The sequence below is a fragment of the Prionailurus viverrinus genome, chromosome E3, assembly GCF_022837055.1.
Source record: "Prionailurus viverrinus isolate Anna chromosome E3, UM_Priviv_1.0, whole genome shotgun sequence".
NCBI lineage: Eukaryota > Metazoa > Chordata > Mammalia > Carnivora > Felidae > Prionailurus > Prionailurus viverrinus.
Genome location: NC_062576.1, coordinates 2347646 through 2360519, shown reverse-complemented (window position 1 = coordinate 2360519; position 12874 = coordinate 2347646). Strand labels below are relative to the sequence as shown.

The 12874-nt window shown below is 65.8% G+C and overlaps 1 protein-coding gene across 1 annotated transcript; it reads right to left on the bottom strand.

The window, feature by feature from the left end:
- Window positions 1-2890: 2890 nt before the first annotated feature.
- LFNG (LFNG O-fucosylpeptide 3-beta-N-acetylglucosaminyltransferase) lies at window positions 2891-12602 on the bottom strand. The gene is made up of 8 exons (XM_047839340.1): window positions 12019-12602; window positions 7371-7419; window positions 6787-6886; window positions 6526-6679; window positions 6323-6408; window positions 5682-5847; window positions 5166-5251; window positions 2891-4951 (listed from the first exon to the last, which is right to left on the bottom strand). The coding sequence occupies exons 1-8, from the start codon at window positions 12454-12456 to the stop codon at window positions 4885-4887; spliced, it is 1146 nt and encodes a 381-aa protein (XP_047695296.1). The 5' UTR covers window positions 12457-12602; the 3' UTR covers window positions 2891-4884.
- Window positions 12603-12874: the final 272 nt, after the last annotated feature.

Below are 12874 nucleotides of genomic sequence, written 5' to 3'. Positions count from 1 at the left end.
CTGGAGTTTAGCTGCAAAGCCGGAAACGGTGCCTCGGCTGGAGGGGGCGTGGCCCAGAGGCGCACGCGTGGGGGGCGTGGCCCGGAGGAGCGTGCGTGTTTGAAGATTAGGATGTTTTAAGATCAGAGCGCGTTGGAAGCCAGGCACGGGGCTCGGCTGCAGTGGGGGAAGAGGGGCCGGTGTGCATCGGTGGAGTGGTGTTCCTGAGTCCCCAAGAAGGGTGGGGCCTAGGTCACAGTGGAGCCCCCTGCTGGCCCCGAGGTCAGAGTGGCGGCGCGGGCAGTGTTGTGGGCCGGGTGGGGTGGGTCTCATGGAGGAGGGAGGCTGAAGGAAGTGGTTGGGGGCCGGGGACGGGGAGAAGTAGGAGAGCCGGAGAGCAGGCAGGGGCGAAGTCGGGGCAGGGGGTTTCCCAGGGAGCCAAGGCTCCATCTGGAACTCAGGGTGAGACTCCCCAGAGTTCGGGGAGCTGCCCAGGTGCGGGGGGACAGGCTGCAGGAGGGTGGCCGCTAGAGGCCTGGCTGGGAGAGGGTGTGAAACCAAGAAGCCAAGGGAGGTGAAGGTGAGTTCAAAGGTGTGCCTGGACCTGGGCCTCCAGCCAGTAGAGGACAAGCCTGTGAGGTGTGAGGGGGGTGGGGGTTCAGGAGGGCCGGAGGGACTGAGCAGAGGGACAGGCAGCAGGTGGAGGCAGAGTGCGGTCGTGGGGCAGGCACGGTCTGGGGAGTGAGTGACCATGCAGTGGGGATGCAGGGGGAGGGGAGGGGAGGACAAGGGCATGGGAAAGATCACGGACACGGAAGTAACCGGGAGTGGACGCAGGAGCCAGGACAGGAGAGCTAGCCTGTGAGCCAGGAGCCCACATTTCCAGGAATGAGGGGACACCCACAGAGGGCGGGGACAGCAGGTGTCCTGATCCCTTGATCGAGAAGGGTCTAAGTGGGGAGAGCATTTCCAGGAGTGAGGCAGATGCCCACCAGGGGGCGCCGGGCCCTCGGGGGACCCGAGCCGCAGGGCGGGAGCCCAGGACATTCTGCATTCCCAGCAATTTCCCCTCATGGCCCGCTGCTTGTCTGAGGCTCCCTGGGGCTCTGCTGAGTGGAGGGCCCACAGGTCCCACCGGGACGAGCCATGAGGACATGCGGTGGCCAGCCCCGTGTCAGACCCAGGGGACAGGACGGCAGCAGGAGTGACCTGCAGCAGCTGCTTAAGCTTGCTTCTTGACCTTACACAATTACGTGAACCAGATATCAGTAACAACGGTCTGGTTCGGACTGTGAGCTTCTAAGGGCCAGAACGGGGCTGTGCACCGGGATGCTGGTGGGTCCTGGGAAAGGTCAATTTGGGCAGGGAGAGAAACCCCCAGCGCTCACCACCAGCGCTGGCACCCAGGGACTGAGGTGGGTTGCACACAGATTGGGGGCGGGGGGTCCCAGAAGCCTGGGCAGGGCTCCTAAGGGGCATGTGCCCGGGGGTGGGGGGCAGCCACAGCTCTGCACTCCCCACCCAGTACCCTCACGTAACCTGGACCACCTCCAGGGGTGAGACAGGAGCTGCCCCAGGTCCCTGGGTCCCTCCTAGTGATGTACCAAGTGTCTGTGTCCTGCCCTGGGCTCAGAAAGGGCTTGGCAAGGCTGGGGCTGGGGCTGGGCGGATGGGCCTGAGGCAGCGGCAAGACTGGCAGGTCTGACAAAGAACGGGGCTGGCTCTGGTCATTCCCCTCTGCCCCCCACCCGCCCCCCACCCACCCCAGGCCCAGAGAGGGCGGGACTGGCCGAAGCTGCCAGCAAGGAAGGGAGCCTCAGGGTGAGCCCCGGTGGCCTGCAGGTGCAGGGGAAGGGCGTGGGGAAGGGCTGTGGAGACCCAGCCCCCTGCCATCCTCCCTCCCAGGTTCCAGGCATCCTGATCAGTCCTGCCTCCGCACCTCTGCCCAGGCTGTGCGAGACCCAGACCGCCTGCTCTCCCCACCGCACCTCTGCAAGGCCTTCGTCTCCAGCACCTGACCACAGCTCTCACGTCTCTTTGGGAAGTTAGCCGTGATGGCCCCAGGTGAAGGGAAGTTTGTTTAAACTGAGCAGGGAGGGGCCCCACCCGCACCCCTCTCGGCTCCTCCCAGACCCGGCTCAGGGCTTGCCGCCTGGCAGCCCGGAAGCGCGGAAGCCGGAGGGGGTGGGGGTGGGGAGTACGGGGGTGGCAGTTTTACTTCGGATTCTGAAAGCCCACAAATGACGGGCACTTCAGGAGGTGCGGGGGAAGGGGGGGTAACTAGCCCAGCCAGGCAGGCCACCCTGCTCAGGTTATCTCCTCCGCTCCCTGACTCCTTCCTTGGGGGAAGGCCCCTTCCCCACACCCAGGAGGGCAGCACGTGGAAGAAATCAGGCTGCCGGTTCCTGTAAGGCCCCCTCCCAGACCCGCTTCCCCTTCTGGGGAGCAAGAACTTCCTCCTCCCTCAGCTTCTCCCCGAGAAGAGGGAAGGCCCGGGCCTTGCCCTCTGCGCCACCTCCCAGACCCAGAGCACGGGGGCTCCCCGGTCTCAGATGAAGGCCAAGGCTCAGGGAGGGCCTGGACCAGCTCTGTGGCAGGCTCCGCCTGCCCCCACAGCGGCTGCACAGACACACCCATGCCCTAGGGCCCCGCCAGCTCAGGGGAGGCTGATCCCCAATGCCAGGGCAAGGTGGGGTCAGGCCCCGGCCAGTCGCCTCCGGGCCAGAGTAGCCACCAGCAAGGGGGTTGTGAGAAACGGGGACCTCCCTGGCCACCCCCTCCATTTGGGGGTGCTGTGTATGTGGGCATGTGTCCAGTGGGGACAGGACTGGCATCCGCCCCTGGCAGGTCAGGGGTGGGGAAAGGAAGCACTTTGCAAACGCTTTTTATTCTGATGTGTTGAGAAGGCGAAGCTTGGAGCAGAGTGGGGAGCATGGAGGTCTGGGAACCTGGAGTCGAGGGGCCGAGGCAGCTGGGACTCAGCAAGAGGAAGAGGGCGCAAGGGCTGTCCCCAGGCTGCTGGGGACTGGGGAGGGAAGCCGCAGCTGAGGCAGGACCAGCCCCTGCCTACTCCTGCCACCCTCCACTGGATTTGGGGAAGAAAGGGCAGTGGTCATCGGGGAGCTGGTTGTTGTAGGAAACAAGGCCCGGGGACATCCTGGCCCAGCCTCCTGCGGCCTGTCCGGGTGGCATGGGGGCCCAGCTCCCAGATCATCGAGTGTGGGGTGCCCGGCACAAGGGGAGGCCAGGATCCAAGGCCCACCAGGCCTCTGAGTTTGAGGTCTCTACCACCCTGCCGGCCCAGTTCAGTTACCTAACCTTGGCTGTCACTGGCTCTGAGCCTTAATTCGCCCATCTGCAAAATGGGACAAGGACATGGTCTCTGGGTTTGTGATGGGGATGAAGCCAGATAAGGAGGTCCGAGCTGGGCCACAACAAGCCCCCAGCCCTCCTGCAGGGAGGGCTGGGCTCCCTGCAGCCCCTAGAGCCAGGCCAACACAGGCTGCAGCTGCAAAGCCTTAGGGCTGCTCCTCTGGATGAGACCTGTGGATCCAGCCACCCCCCCACCACCGCCCCCACCACCACATCCACAGGGGGGCGGGGCCAGGGCTGGCCACGCCTCTCAGGCACCTGCAAGGAGCTATTCAGATTCCCCTCTTTCCACCTCCCCCACATGAGTACCTGAGCCCCCAGTCCCCTGGAACCACCTCAGACAGACCTGCACCTCAGGCCCAACTTCCAGCAAAACCAGGACCCCCTGGGGTTGCCCCAAAGAGCACTTTTATTCACAGCAAAGGACGTCACCATAGCAACCACCCTTCAATTCCCTGAGAACTTTCCCATTATCTGTCGCTTTCCTACCTATGTCTTTGCAGAAGGAAAAACAGAAGACAAAACACATCCCACGGGCCAGGTGCACCAAGCTGGGCCTGCAGGAGACAGGTACTATGCACGAGGTGGGGGAGGAGAGTCCAGAGCCCGGGACATATAAATACGTGCAGTGTTAGACATTTCCATCAGCTTTAACGACAAAGATATCTCACGTTTGGCTTCTGCTTTTTCTGATCCACAGAAAAGATAAAATAATACCTGCCCCCCCCCCAAGAAAAAACGACAAAACACCCTACTTTTTACCCACCCCCTTATGAGAAACCAGCACAGTAAAAAAATACTGTCAAAATATTTACAGACACACCCACTATGGGCGACTTTCTCTCTGCTTCAAAGAGGAGATAAAATGCTCAGCTCTGTCTCCCCATCGTGGGAAGAGACAAAGAGAAGACACCAGAGAGGGCTGGAGAGACTCCCCACCCAGGATGGCCGGGAGGGGAGCCACTGTTCCCCTAGCCACACAGCCCCTAGGGGCTTAACGGGAGTGGCTGGACCCAGGTGCTGTTTCTCTGCTTCCCAGTGCCTGGGCCAGAGCTCAGTGGGAGAAGGGGGCTCGGGACGCCCCCTACAGAACCCGGCTTCCCTGCACTGAGCAACACTCAGTTGTCCCGGGGGCTCCGAGGAGGGGCCAGGATCTCAGGGCGCAGGTGCCCCAGCACAGAGCCTGCAGGTCCACGCAGAGCAGCCCCCAATCCCCATGTTGCCCTAAGACTCTGAGATGGTAAAGAAAACTGCCCTCAGAGCGACCTCCGATGCAGGCACGTGCTTCCGGGATGGGGCTCTGGAGCCCGCTGACCCGAGGCACGTGGGAACGCAGACAAGTGGCCCTTTGGCCCGCTCCCTTGCAGAACAGGACCGCCCAGCAGTCTGCTCCACGGACCGGCGCACGGCACACACACAGACGTAGGCACAGCCCCGGGGAGCCTCGAACGCCAAGGCCAGGGCGGCACAACACGGGTCCCCGGGCCCTTTGGATACCAGGGGCGCCCGAGGACGGGGTCTCAGCCGTGGCGGCTAGAAGATGCTGGTGTGAGGACACCAGGGCGTGTCTGGGTACAGGTGGCAGTGGATGGAGCGGAACCTGTGGGGACAGAGCAGGGGGCCGGTCCGTGCGGGGAGGGCGGGCCGAGCACCCATCTTCCGACCTGCAGCACCAGGAGGGGCCCCCGCGGCATGAGCAGGGTGTCGAGGCGCCCTCGTGGCAGTCAAGCCACTCAACCACACCCGCTCTGGCAGACGCCCTAGGGGACCCTACGTAGGTCACAACCTCTCTCTCTGGGCCTCCGTTTCCTCACCTGGACGGGTCGGCCTCCACGGAGAAGGGCCCCTTCACGTGGATGGCGTTCCGCTTATTTTCAAACATGCCGTAGCTGAGGGTCACCTGTGCGGGGAGGGGCAGAGTGAAGCCAGGAGCGGCCCCCGCGCCCCCGGCTTTGTCCACAGCCGGCCGTTGCGGTTCGGGGCGCCAGGACGGCCTCGCCTTCCGGCCTCCCCCGGACCAAGAAGGAAGGTCTGTGAGTCACGCTGCACCCACCCCACCTGCTCTGCACAAGCCGGGAGTGAGGTCCAGGGCGGGGGCTTCGGCGAGGGCCAGCAGAGTCGTCTGCTGGTGCCGGAAAAGCCCCAGACGGCACAGAGTGGGAGGGTCGCACGGGATGTGAGCAGGGTCCCGCCGGTGGGGGGTTTGGGTATCCCAGCGGCGGCCCTTCCCGACTTCCCTATTTACCATGGCGACTCCACCCAGCACTCCCTCCTCCCCCCACTTCCTTCCCCTGCCCGCTTGCCCCTTCGCTCGTGGCCGGGCGGCGCACCTGCTCGTGGAGCTCCGAGGCCGGCACCTGCTGCAGGTTCTCCAGGTGGGAGTGGAAGAGCCCGCTGCGGATGAGGGGCACCCCCAGGAGGGCCTCCACGATGTAGCCGATGGTGCAGTCGTCCGGCAAGCGGATGCGCTCGGCCGTGTTCATGAAGTGGCCCCTGCTGCAGAAAGGGAGGAGAGGACGAGAGGGGATGAGCTGAGGCGAGGCAGGAGCCAGCCGCCCACTGGGAGCCCGGCAGGATCCTGCCAGGCAGCACCAGCACAGAAGGAAGAAGCCAGCTCCAAGGGGAGGGGGACACGCCCCTGTGGAGCAGGGTACAGACCCCGTCTGCGTTCCTCACAGGCTCGCGGGCCAGCCCGGCACCCTCCTCTGCGCCAGCCTGACAACTCTGAGTCCGGGGGCGACTGGGTGCAGAAAAGAGTCCCGCCCGACGGTGCCTGGGGCCGATGCTCACACCAGCCCTCGTGCCTGGCAGGCGGGAGGGGACCAGCGGTGGGGAATGTGACGCGGCCTGCCTGCGCACGTGAGGTTGGGGCACCCGCAGCTGGGAAGGTGAACCAAACCAAGCCGGGGGGGGGGGGGGGGGGTGGTCTTTGGGACCGAGGGCGGCCTCACCTGTGTCCCAGGGCACCCACCTGGCCCACGGGCTCATCTTCAGGGCCAGCCCCCGGCTGATGCAGAAGCCAGCCCCACCGGTGGCAAACCAGAAGTGGACGGGACGCTGCAGGAGGGAACACAGGAGACCGTGAGACCCTCACCCCAGGCCACGGGGACACCTCTGGCCTCCTCCCCACTCCGCTCAGCTGTGCGTGGGGGGCAGGGGGTGGGGAACGCTCACCATCGTGTTCTCGCTGACCCTCTCGGTGGCCTGGATGGGCCTGTCCAGACTGGGCTTGCCAATGTAAACGTCCTGGGTGTGCGGGTAGCTGGCCAGCAGCCGCAGCAAAGCCCTGACGTTGACGTAGTTGTCATCATCCACGTGACAAAACCACCTGGAGAGAAGCAGGGCCGGTAGAGAGAGGAAGAGAGAGGCAGAGAGAGCGTCGCTGGGGGGAGGACCTCCGGAGCAGGCACCTGAGGGACCGGGGCCAACACTCACTTCCTCCCGGACTCCATGAAGTGGTCGAACTCCACGGCCATCTTGCAGGACAGGGCCTGGCGGCTGTGGGCAGCCGAGCAGTTGGTGTTCACCACGTTGCCTGTGAACAAGGCAGGGGGCTGTAAGCGGGTCCGGGCTGGCTTGGGGAGGATGGCGGCCACAGCAGAGCGGGACAGAGTGGGTGACTGTCCCAGGGCGCCCCGGGTTCAAGCTGTACCTTACAGCGGCCCCCTCCCTCCGCCCCCCACGCACAAGGCTCAAGGCCTGGAGATCACGCCCGCCCCCCCAGCCCCACCCCCTCCGGGACAACCCGATCCCGCCCCTGCCCATTCAGGCGGCTTTTTCCCAGCACCGGCCACCTGTTGCCGCCACATCAGCTCAAAGGGCCCCGGGAGCTGAAAGGGCCTCATTTGCATGAGAATTGGGTGGGGGGGCCCCCCGAGTGGCAGGGCGGAGCCTTGAGCAAACCAGTTGAGTAAACTGCCCTCCCTGGCCCGTGGCCTCGGTGACCTCTCCAGAGGGGAGGGAAGCGTTCCTCCCAGGCGTGGAGCCCCCCACGCCTCCCCCCCAAGCCCGGGGCTCACCGGTGCGCCTGGCCAGGGCTTCATCCTCCCCGTCGGTGAAAATGAACGTCTGGAAGGAGAAACGTGGTCTTGAATAGGCAGCTCTGTGTCTCCCCCGCCCCCGGGGCCACGGTGGGGGGCGTCCAGGGCTGGGCACCCTGGGGCTTCAGCAGCTAGAGCTCAGCCACACCCACTCTCCGTCCTTCTGTGGGCCTCAGTTTCCCCAGGTGCACGGAGTGGGTCTCAAGTGCCCATCCTAAGTAGAAGGAGGGCTGGGACTCGTGCAGACCCCCCCCCCCCCCCCTCCCGTCGACAGCTGGGCCCAAGGTCACCCAGCGGCTGTGCCGGCACGAGCCAGGTGGGGCGCCCCGCCCACCCACCAGGCAACCGGCTCCCCGCCCACCCCACACACCTGGCGGGGCACACACCCTTATTGACACAGCGCCTAGCCTGTGGGAGGGGGTAGAGGGCCGTGGTGGGGGGACAGGCAGAGGAGGTCGGCTTCGGGAAGCCAAGTCTCAATCAGGGACAAAGGCCTCCGCTGGACGGCCGCCAAGCCCTGGCGGACAAAGGGCCCGGAGGGAGGATGAATCACCAGGCATTGTCCGCCAGCTTTGTCCTGGGCCGCGCGGCGAGGGGCGCCGGGCTGGCCTTAACTCGGCCGCGTTAAGCGGGAGTGGCCGTGCTGCCCATTACCATACAGCTGGCCTGTTTAACTGGGCCGGGCTGGGCGAGAGGTCCGACGGGCAGGGGTGCGGCCACAGCACTGCGGTCCTCTGGGCCGGGCCCTGAAGCCTGGCCCCTCTCGCCCCGAGCGGTGGTGTGACTGGCTGGGCAGGTCACCTTCTCTGAGCCAAAGAAGCCACTGCTGTTCTCTGGAGACTCCGACGGTCAGCAGGGTTGAGGCAGGAAACCGCCTGTGCCCCAACCCACAGAGCAGTACCCCCAGCAGCTCCCCTCCTCACCCTCCGCCCCCCCCCCCACCCCCCGCAGCTCCGGCAAGGAAATCCAGGCTGGCAGACGGGCCTTGCCCAAGGCCACATCAAGGCTCCACCTGTGCCAGCACCGGGCCACCCCTGCCAGGAGCGCTCCGAGGAAGGGGGCGGGCAGCGGGGCGGGGCCAGGAGCTGCCGGCACCCGCCTGGGCCCGTCAGCACACGGGGAGGAATGTTCCTTCCTCTGCCTGGCCCGCCCAGCGCGTGCCGCCCAGCGCACCCGGGCATGGCTGAGTGCAAAGCCTGGGGCCCGTGGCCGAAGTTGGGGGGGGGGGGGGTGGGCTCTGAGCACAGGCGGCGGGAGACCGCCCACCTCCGTGCCCACCAGACCTCAGTTTCCTTTTATGGGTCCTAGGGAGGCTCTGGCATGCGGAGGCTCGGAGCACAGCACACACCCAGGAACCGGGGGACCCACCTGGGGTCCCCACCCTCCTTTGGATGGCTCCAGCCCCTTGCCCAGCCTGACCCCAGACCCGGACACACACTCAGGTGAGGCCATGAGCTGCTGAGCACCGGCTTAGAGCTGGAGAAGGGGCAGGCCCCAGGTATGTCCTCTCCATGCACGCACCCCCTCCTTCCAGGGCCCTGCAGGCACCCCAAGGCGGCCCGCACGCACAGACTCGCACCCAGCCCCCCACCCACTCCCCAGCATCTCAGCCCAGGAATGCTGTGGGAGGCCCAGGCCGGCCAGTGCAGACGCGCACTGCCGTCGCTGGATTAAAAGGAAAATGCTTTCTTAATGAGATCAAGCGAGGCCTGTTCTCCCGCGCTTTGGTGGTGCCCTAAAAACCCAGCCCAAGGCTACGGAGATTAAAGTCACCTTTGTTCAGCTTCGGGGAGAGCAAGGCAGGCGGCCTGAAGAGGAGTTCGGGGAAGGGTGGGGCTGTGGGGGGTGTGAGGGTGCCAGGCCTCCGGTCTCCCAGCATCAGGGCAACCAGCAGAGAAAGCCACGGACAGGCTGCCTGGTGGCTCAGAGCCTCAGTTTCCCCCTCTGTCAAATGGGCATAACGAGAGCTCACATGTATGTACCCAGAGCAAAGCACTGAGACGGACTCCTTTCTTTGGTCTCCATAACGGCCCTGAGAGGTAGACACTGTACTACCTGGGTGGACAGTGGGGAAACTGAGGACCAGAGAGGGGCAGCCTTCAGCCTGTGGTCACACCCAGGGGGCAGAGGTGGTGCTAATCTAGCCCAAAGTGCCTCCCAGGGACTGAGACCACCCTCCTCCGGGCCACCTCCCCACTTCCCTACGATGGGGCTGAAGGAGGAAGAGGGGGGCAGCAGGGGCGGCAGGGCTGGCCCAGCGCGGGCGGGGGGGACACCCACAGGAAGCGGCATTGTTCCTGGAGCTGCGATTCAAAGAAACACAGGATGCCAAGCTCTCCCCCAGCAATTGTGGCCGCTGTGGTGGCAGCCGCGGCAGCCTGGCCCACTCCTCGGAGGGGTGGGGGAGGAACGTGGGGGCCGAAGGTCCAGCCCCTCGTCCTGGACTTCAGGGACTGTCGTGGTGTGGTCCCTGCTGACCGCCATCCCCCCCCCCCCCCCACCCTACTATCACTCCAATTGCGGGAAGTGTTTTACACATACCCCATGCTGGTGCTCTCAGTCTAGCTCAAATGGCACCTCCTCCAGGAAGTCTCCCAACCCTCCATGTGAGTCAGATGCCCACTCTCAGCTTGCACAGCCTTTCGGGGTTTCCGCCACCAAAGCCCTGACTTCTTCGGGTGTTCCACATCCAAGTGGGTCTGAATCACCATGCACAGGACTGGGAGAGGAGGACCCTCAGCTGTGAGGGTTTCGAGGACCCACTCCCCCACACGGGGAGGTGAGGAACTCTTGCTCGCTGTGACACAAGAACTGATGCCGGGGCGGGGGTGGGGGGGGCAGATTCAGCCTCTCCTGGTTGGGGTCAGCCGTCAAAGAGGAAACTGAGCGGCCCTTAAACAGGGACGTCAGGGCCCAGGGCAATGACACCGCCCCCCCGCCCCGATTCCTGAGGACCTGTTGGGCTCATTCCCTCCGCCTCCAGGTTTGGGCGCCCTCTTTCACAACACCATACTGGAAGGACGATGCTTGCCCCACATCAGAGATGAGGAGACTGAGGGTCACAAAGGCCCTGGGCTTTGCCCAAGATCACCCCTGCTGGGACTCGTACCTGAGACCCCCTGACCACATCTCCTCTGCTGGAGAAAGCCCCCAAATTTCAAGACGAGCAGAGCTCAGAACCCGGGGGCGGTCCAGAGGGGGCTGAATGCTGCCAAAGGTCACACGGCAGGAAGGCCGAGTCCTGAGGGTAGGGTGCCCGGCTCAGGGATGGTGCCCCACAAGGGCTGTCAGTCATGGATGGGGGGGCCCGCAGGCCCCCTCATCGCCAGGCAACCTGAGTGGCCAGCACGCCAGCGGCGGTTCCCATGGAGCGCATAGCTGCACACAAGAGGCCGGGTGCCTTTCTCCGCTGGAGAAAGGGGCTTTGTTACCTTGCCCAAGCGGCCGGCGTGAGAGCCGCCGGGCGCTGGGAATCCTAACGGCCCGGCGGCCAAACAAAACACGCGGCCCCCGCCGCCCCCTCCCGCCGGCCCGCTGAGCCCCTGGGAAAGGGGATGCTGCTTTCCCAGGAGGCTGCCACGGGACTCCCAGGGCCCCCCTCGCCACGCTGGGACCAGAGAGGACCCTTCCCCCCACCCTGGCCCCCATCATGACCTCACCAGAACCCTGTCCCCGAACAGGGCTCAGCCACCCCAGAAGATCCCAGGCCTTGAGGTTCCAACAGAGAGGAACAGGTGTGGGGTCTTCTCTGAGCCCTCGTCCCAGACAAGGGTCCCTCAACTTTACCCCAAATGCCCACTTAGTCCCTTGAATCTCCCAGCCCAGGGGCGTTCCCCCGCTGCCCCTCCCGCCCTCCGGCAGGGCCCGCACTGCCCTGTCCCGCCCCAACCCAACCGTCCTGCTGCAGCCCCGAGGGAGATTTTCAAAGTGGGGTGTGTCTTTATTATGTGTGGAGGAAGCTGGTGCTCAACTAGGGTGCAGTAAAGCACAAGGTTCCAGGCTCCAAAGATTCCTACGCTGTGGGGAGAGGGTCTCCGCACCGGCCCCCAAAACCCGGTGCTCTCTTTCCAGATACATTCTCCAGGACTCACTCACACCCACCCCAAACGCAGATCATCTTTAGCAAAGACTTGTCTTCATTCCACAGCAAAGACTCTCCCAGCCCTATGCGGGGCGGCAGGGGTGGTTCTAACCCTGACCCCATCACTGACGAAAGCGTCGTCCTCTCCAGGGAAGGGTCTGAGTCCAGGGTGGATGCCCCACTCAGAATCTGCCTTGGGGTGGTGTGGAGACAACTACACCTTATTAATGCGCTCCAAAGTTTGGGGAGGAGAAGGGCGTAAGAAGCATCACAGGGCACCAAACCCCAAGCACTGGCAGCTGGTGTAGGGTCAATGCATACCATCCAAGACTCTGGAAGTTGGATGGAGTAGGGTCCCCATCTGACACTTCCACAACTCTATGGGGAGAGTGACCCCATCAAGGAGACTGGTCTGGAAAGGGACGGGTTGGTGTCACCACCCCAGATATTCCAGATGGCTGGACAGAGTGCAGCCTGGCGCCCTTCGTATACTGCCACCAGCTGCGCAAGACGGCACCCCTACCCCGCCCAGGCGTGGGGGCTCACCATCTGCTTGTGGCGCGAGATCCAGGTCTCCAGCAGCAGGTCGAGGCGCGCGCGGTGAAACTTTCTGGTGGTCTTGACCGCGATGAAGACGTCGTGGGGCGCCAGCGGCTCCGCTGGGGGCGGCGGGTGGCCGTCGGCGGGGCGGGGGGCGCCCCCGGGCGGCGGGCCCGCGTCTCTGCGCGCGCGGGTCAGCAGGCTGAAGTACTCGGACAGACTGTGCACCTCGCGGGCGAGCGCAGCGGGAGCCGCCGCCGCCGCCGCCGCCTCCAGCCCGGGAGCCGGGGCCGCCCCCGCGGGGCCCGCCAGGCTGCGCAGCGCTCGCCGGCCGCGCTCGGCGGGCACCGGGGGCGGGGGCGGGTCCGCCGTGAGCACCAGCAGGCAGGCGAGCAGCGCGCCCGCCAGCGCCAGCAGCAGGCGTCGGCCGCAGCGCTTGAGCATGGTGGGGTGGCGGCCCCCGGCGCGCCCTGCCCGGTGCGCCCTGCCCTGCCCCGCCCCGCAGACCGGCGCGCAGGATCTCGGGTCCCGCGGCGCGTTGGGCTGTCCACTGCCCGCGCCCCACGCTCTTAAACCTCCCCGCCGGACTCCGCCCTCCGGGGGCGTGGCCCCCTCGAGGGCCCGCCCCCGCCGCGCGCTCACTGGCTCCCGGGCCCTGGGGCGGGACCTCGCGCCGGTCGCCCCCCGAGACGCTCAGCGCCCACGTGGGGCCGCGGCGGGGGTCTGGGAAAGGCCCGCCGGGCGCCGCCGCCCCCGCCCCTTGTGAGCACGTGCACGCCCCGCCCCGCCCGGGTCGTCCCCCGCGGGCAGCCGAGGGGCGTGGGGCTTGGGGCCGGGCCCGCCCCGGTGGCCCCGAAGGGGA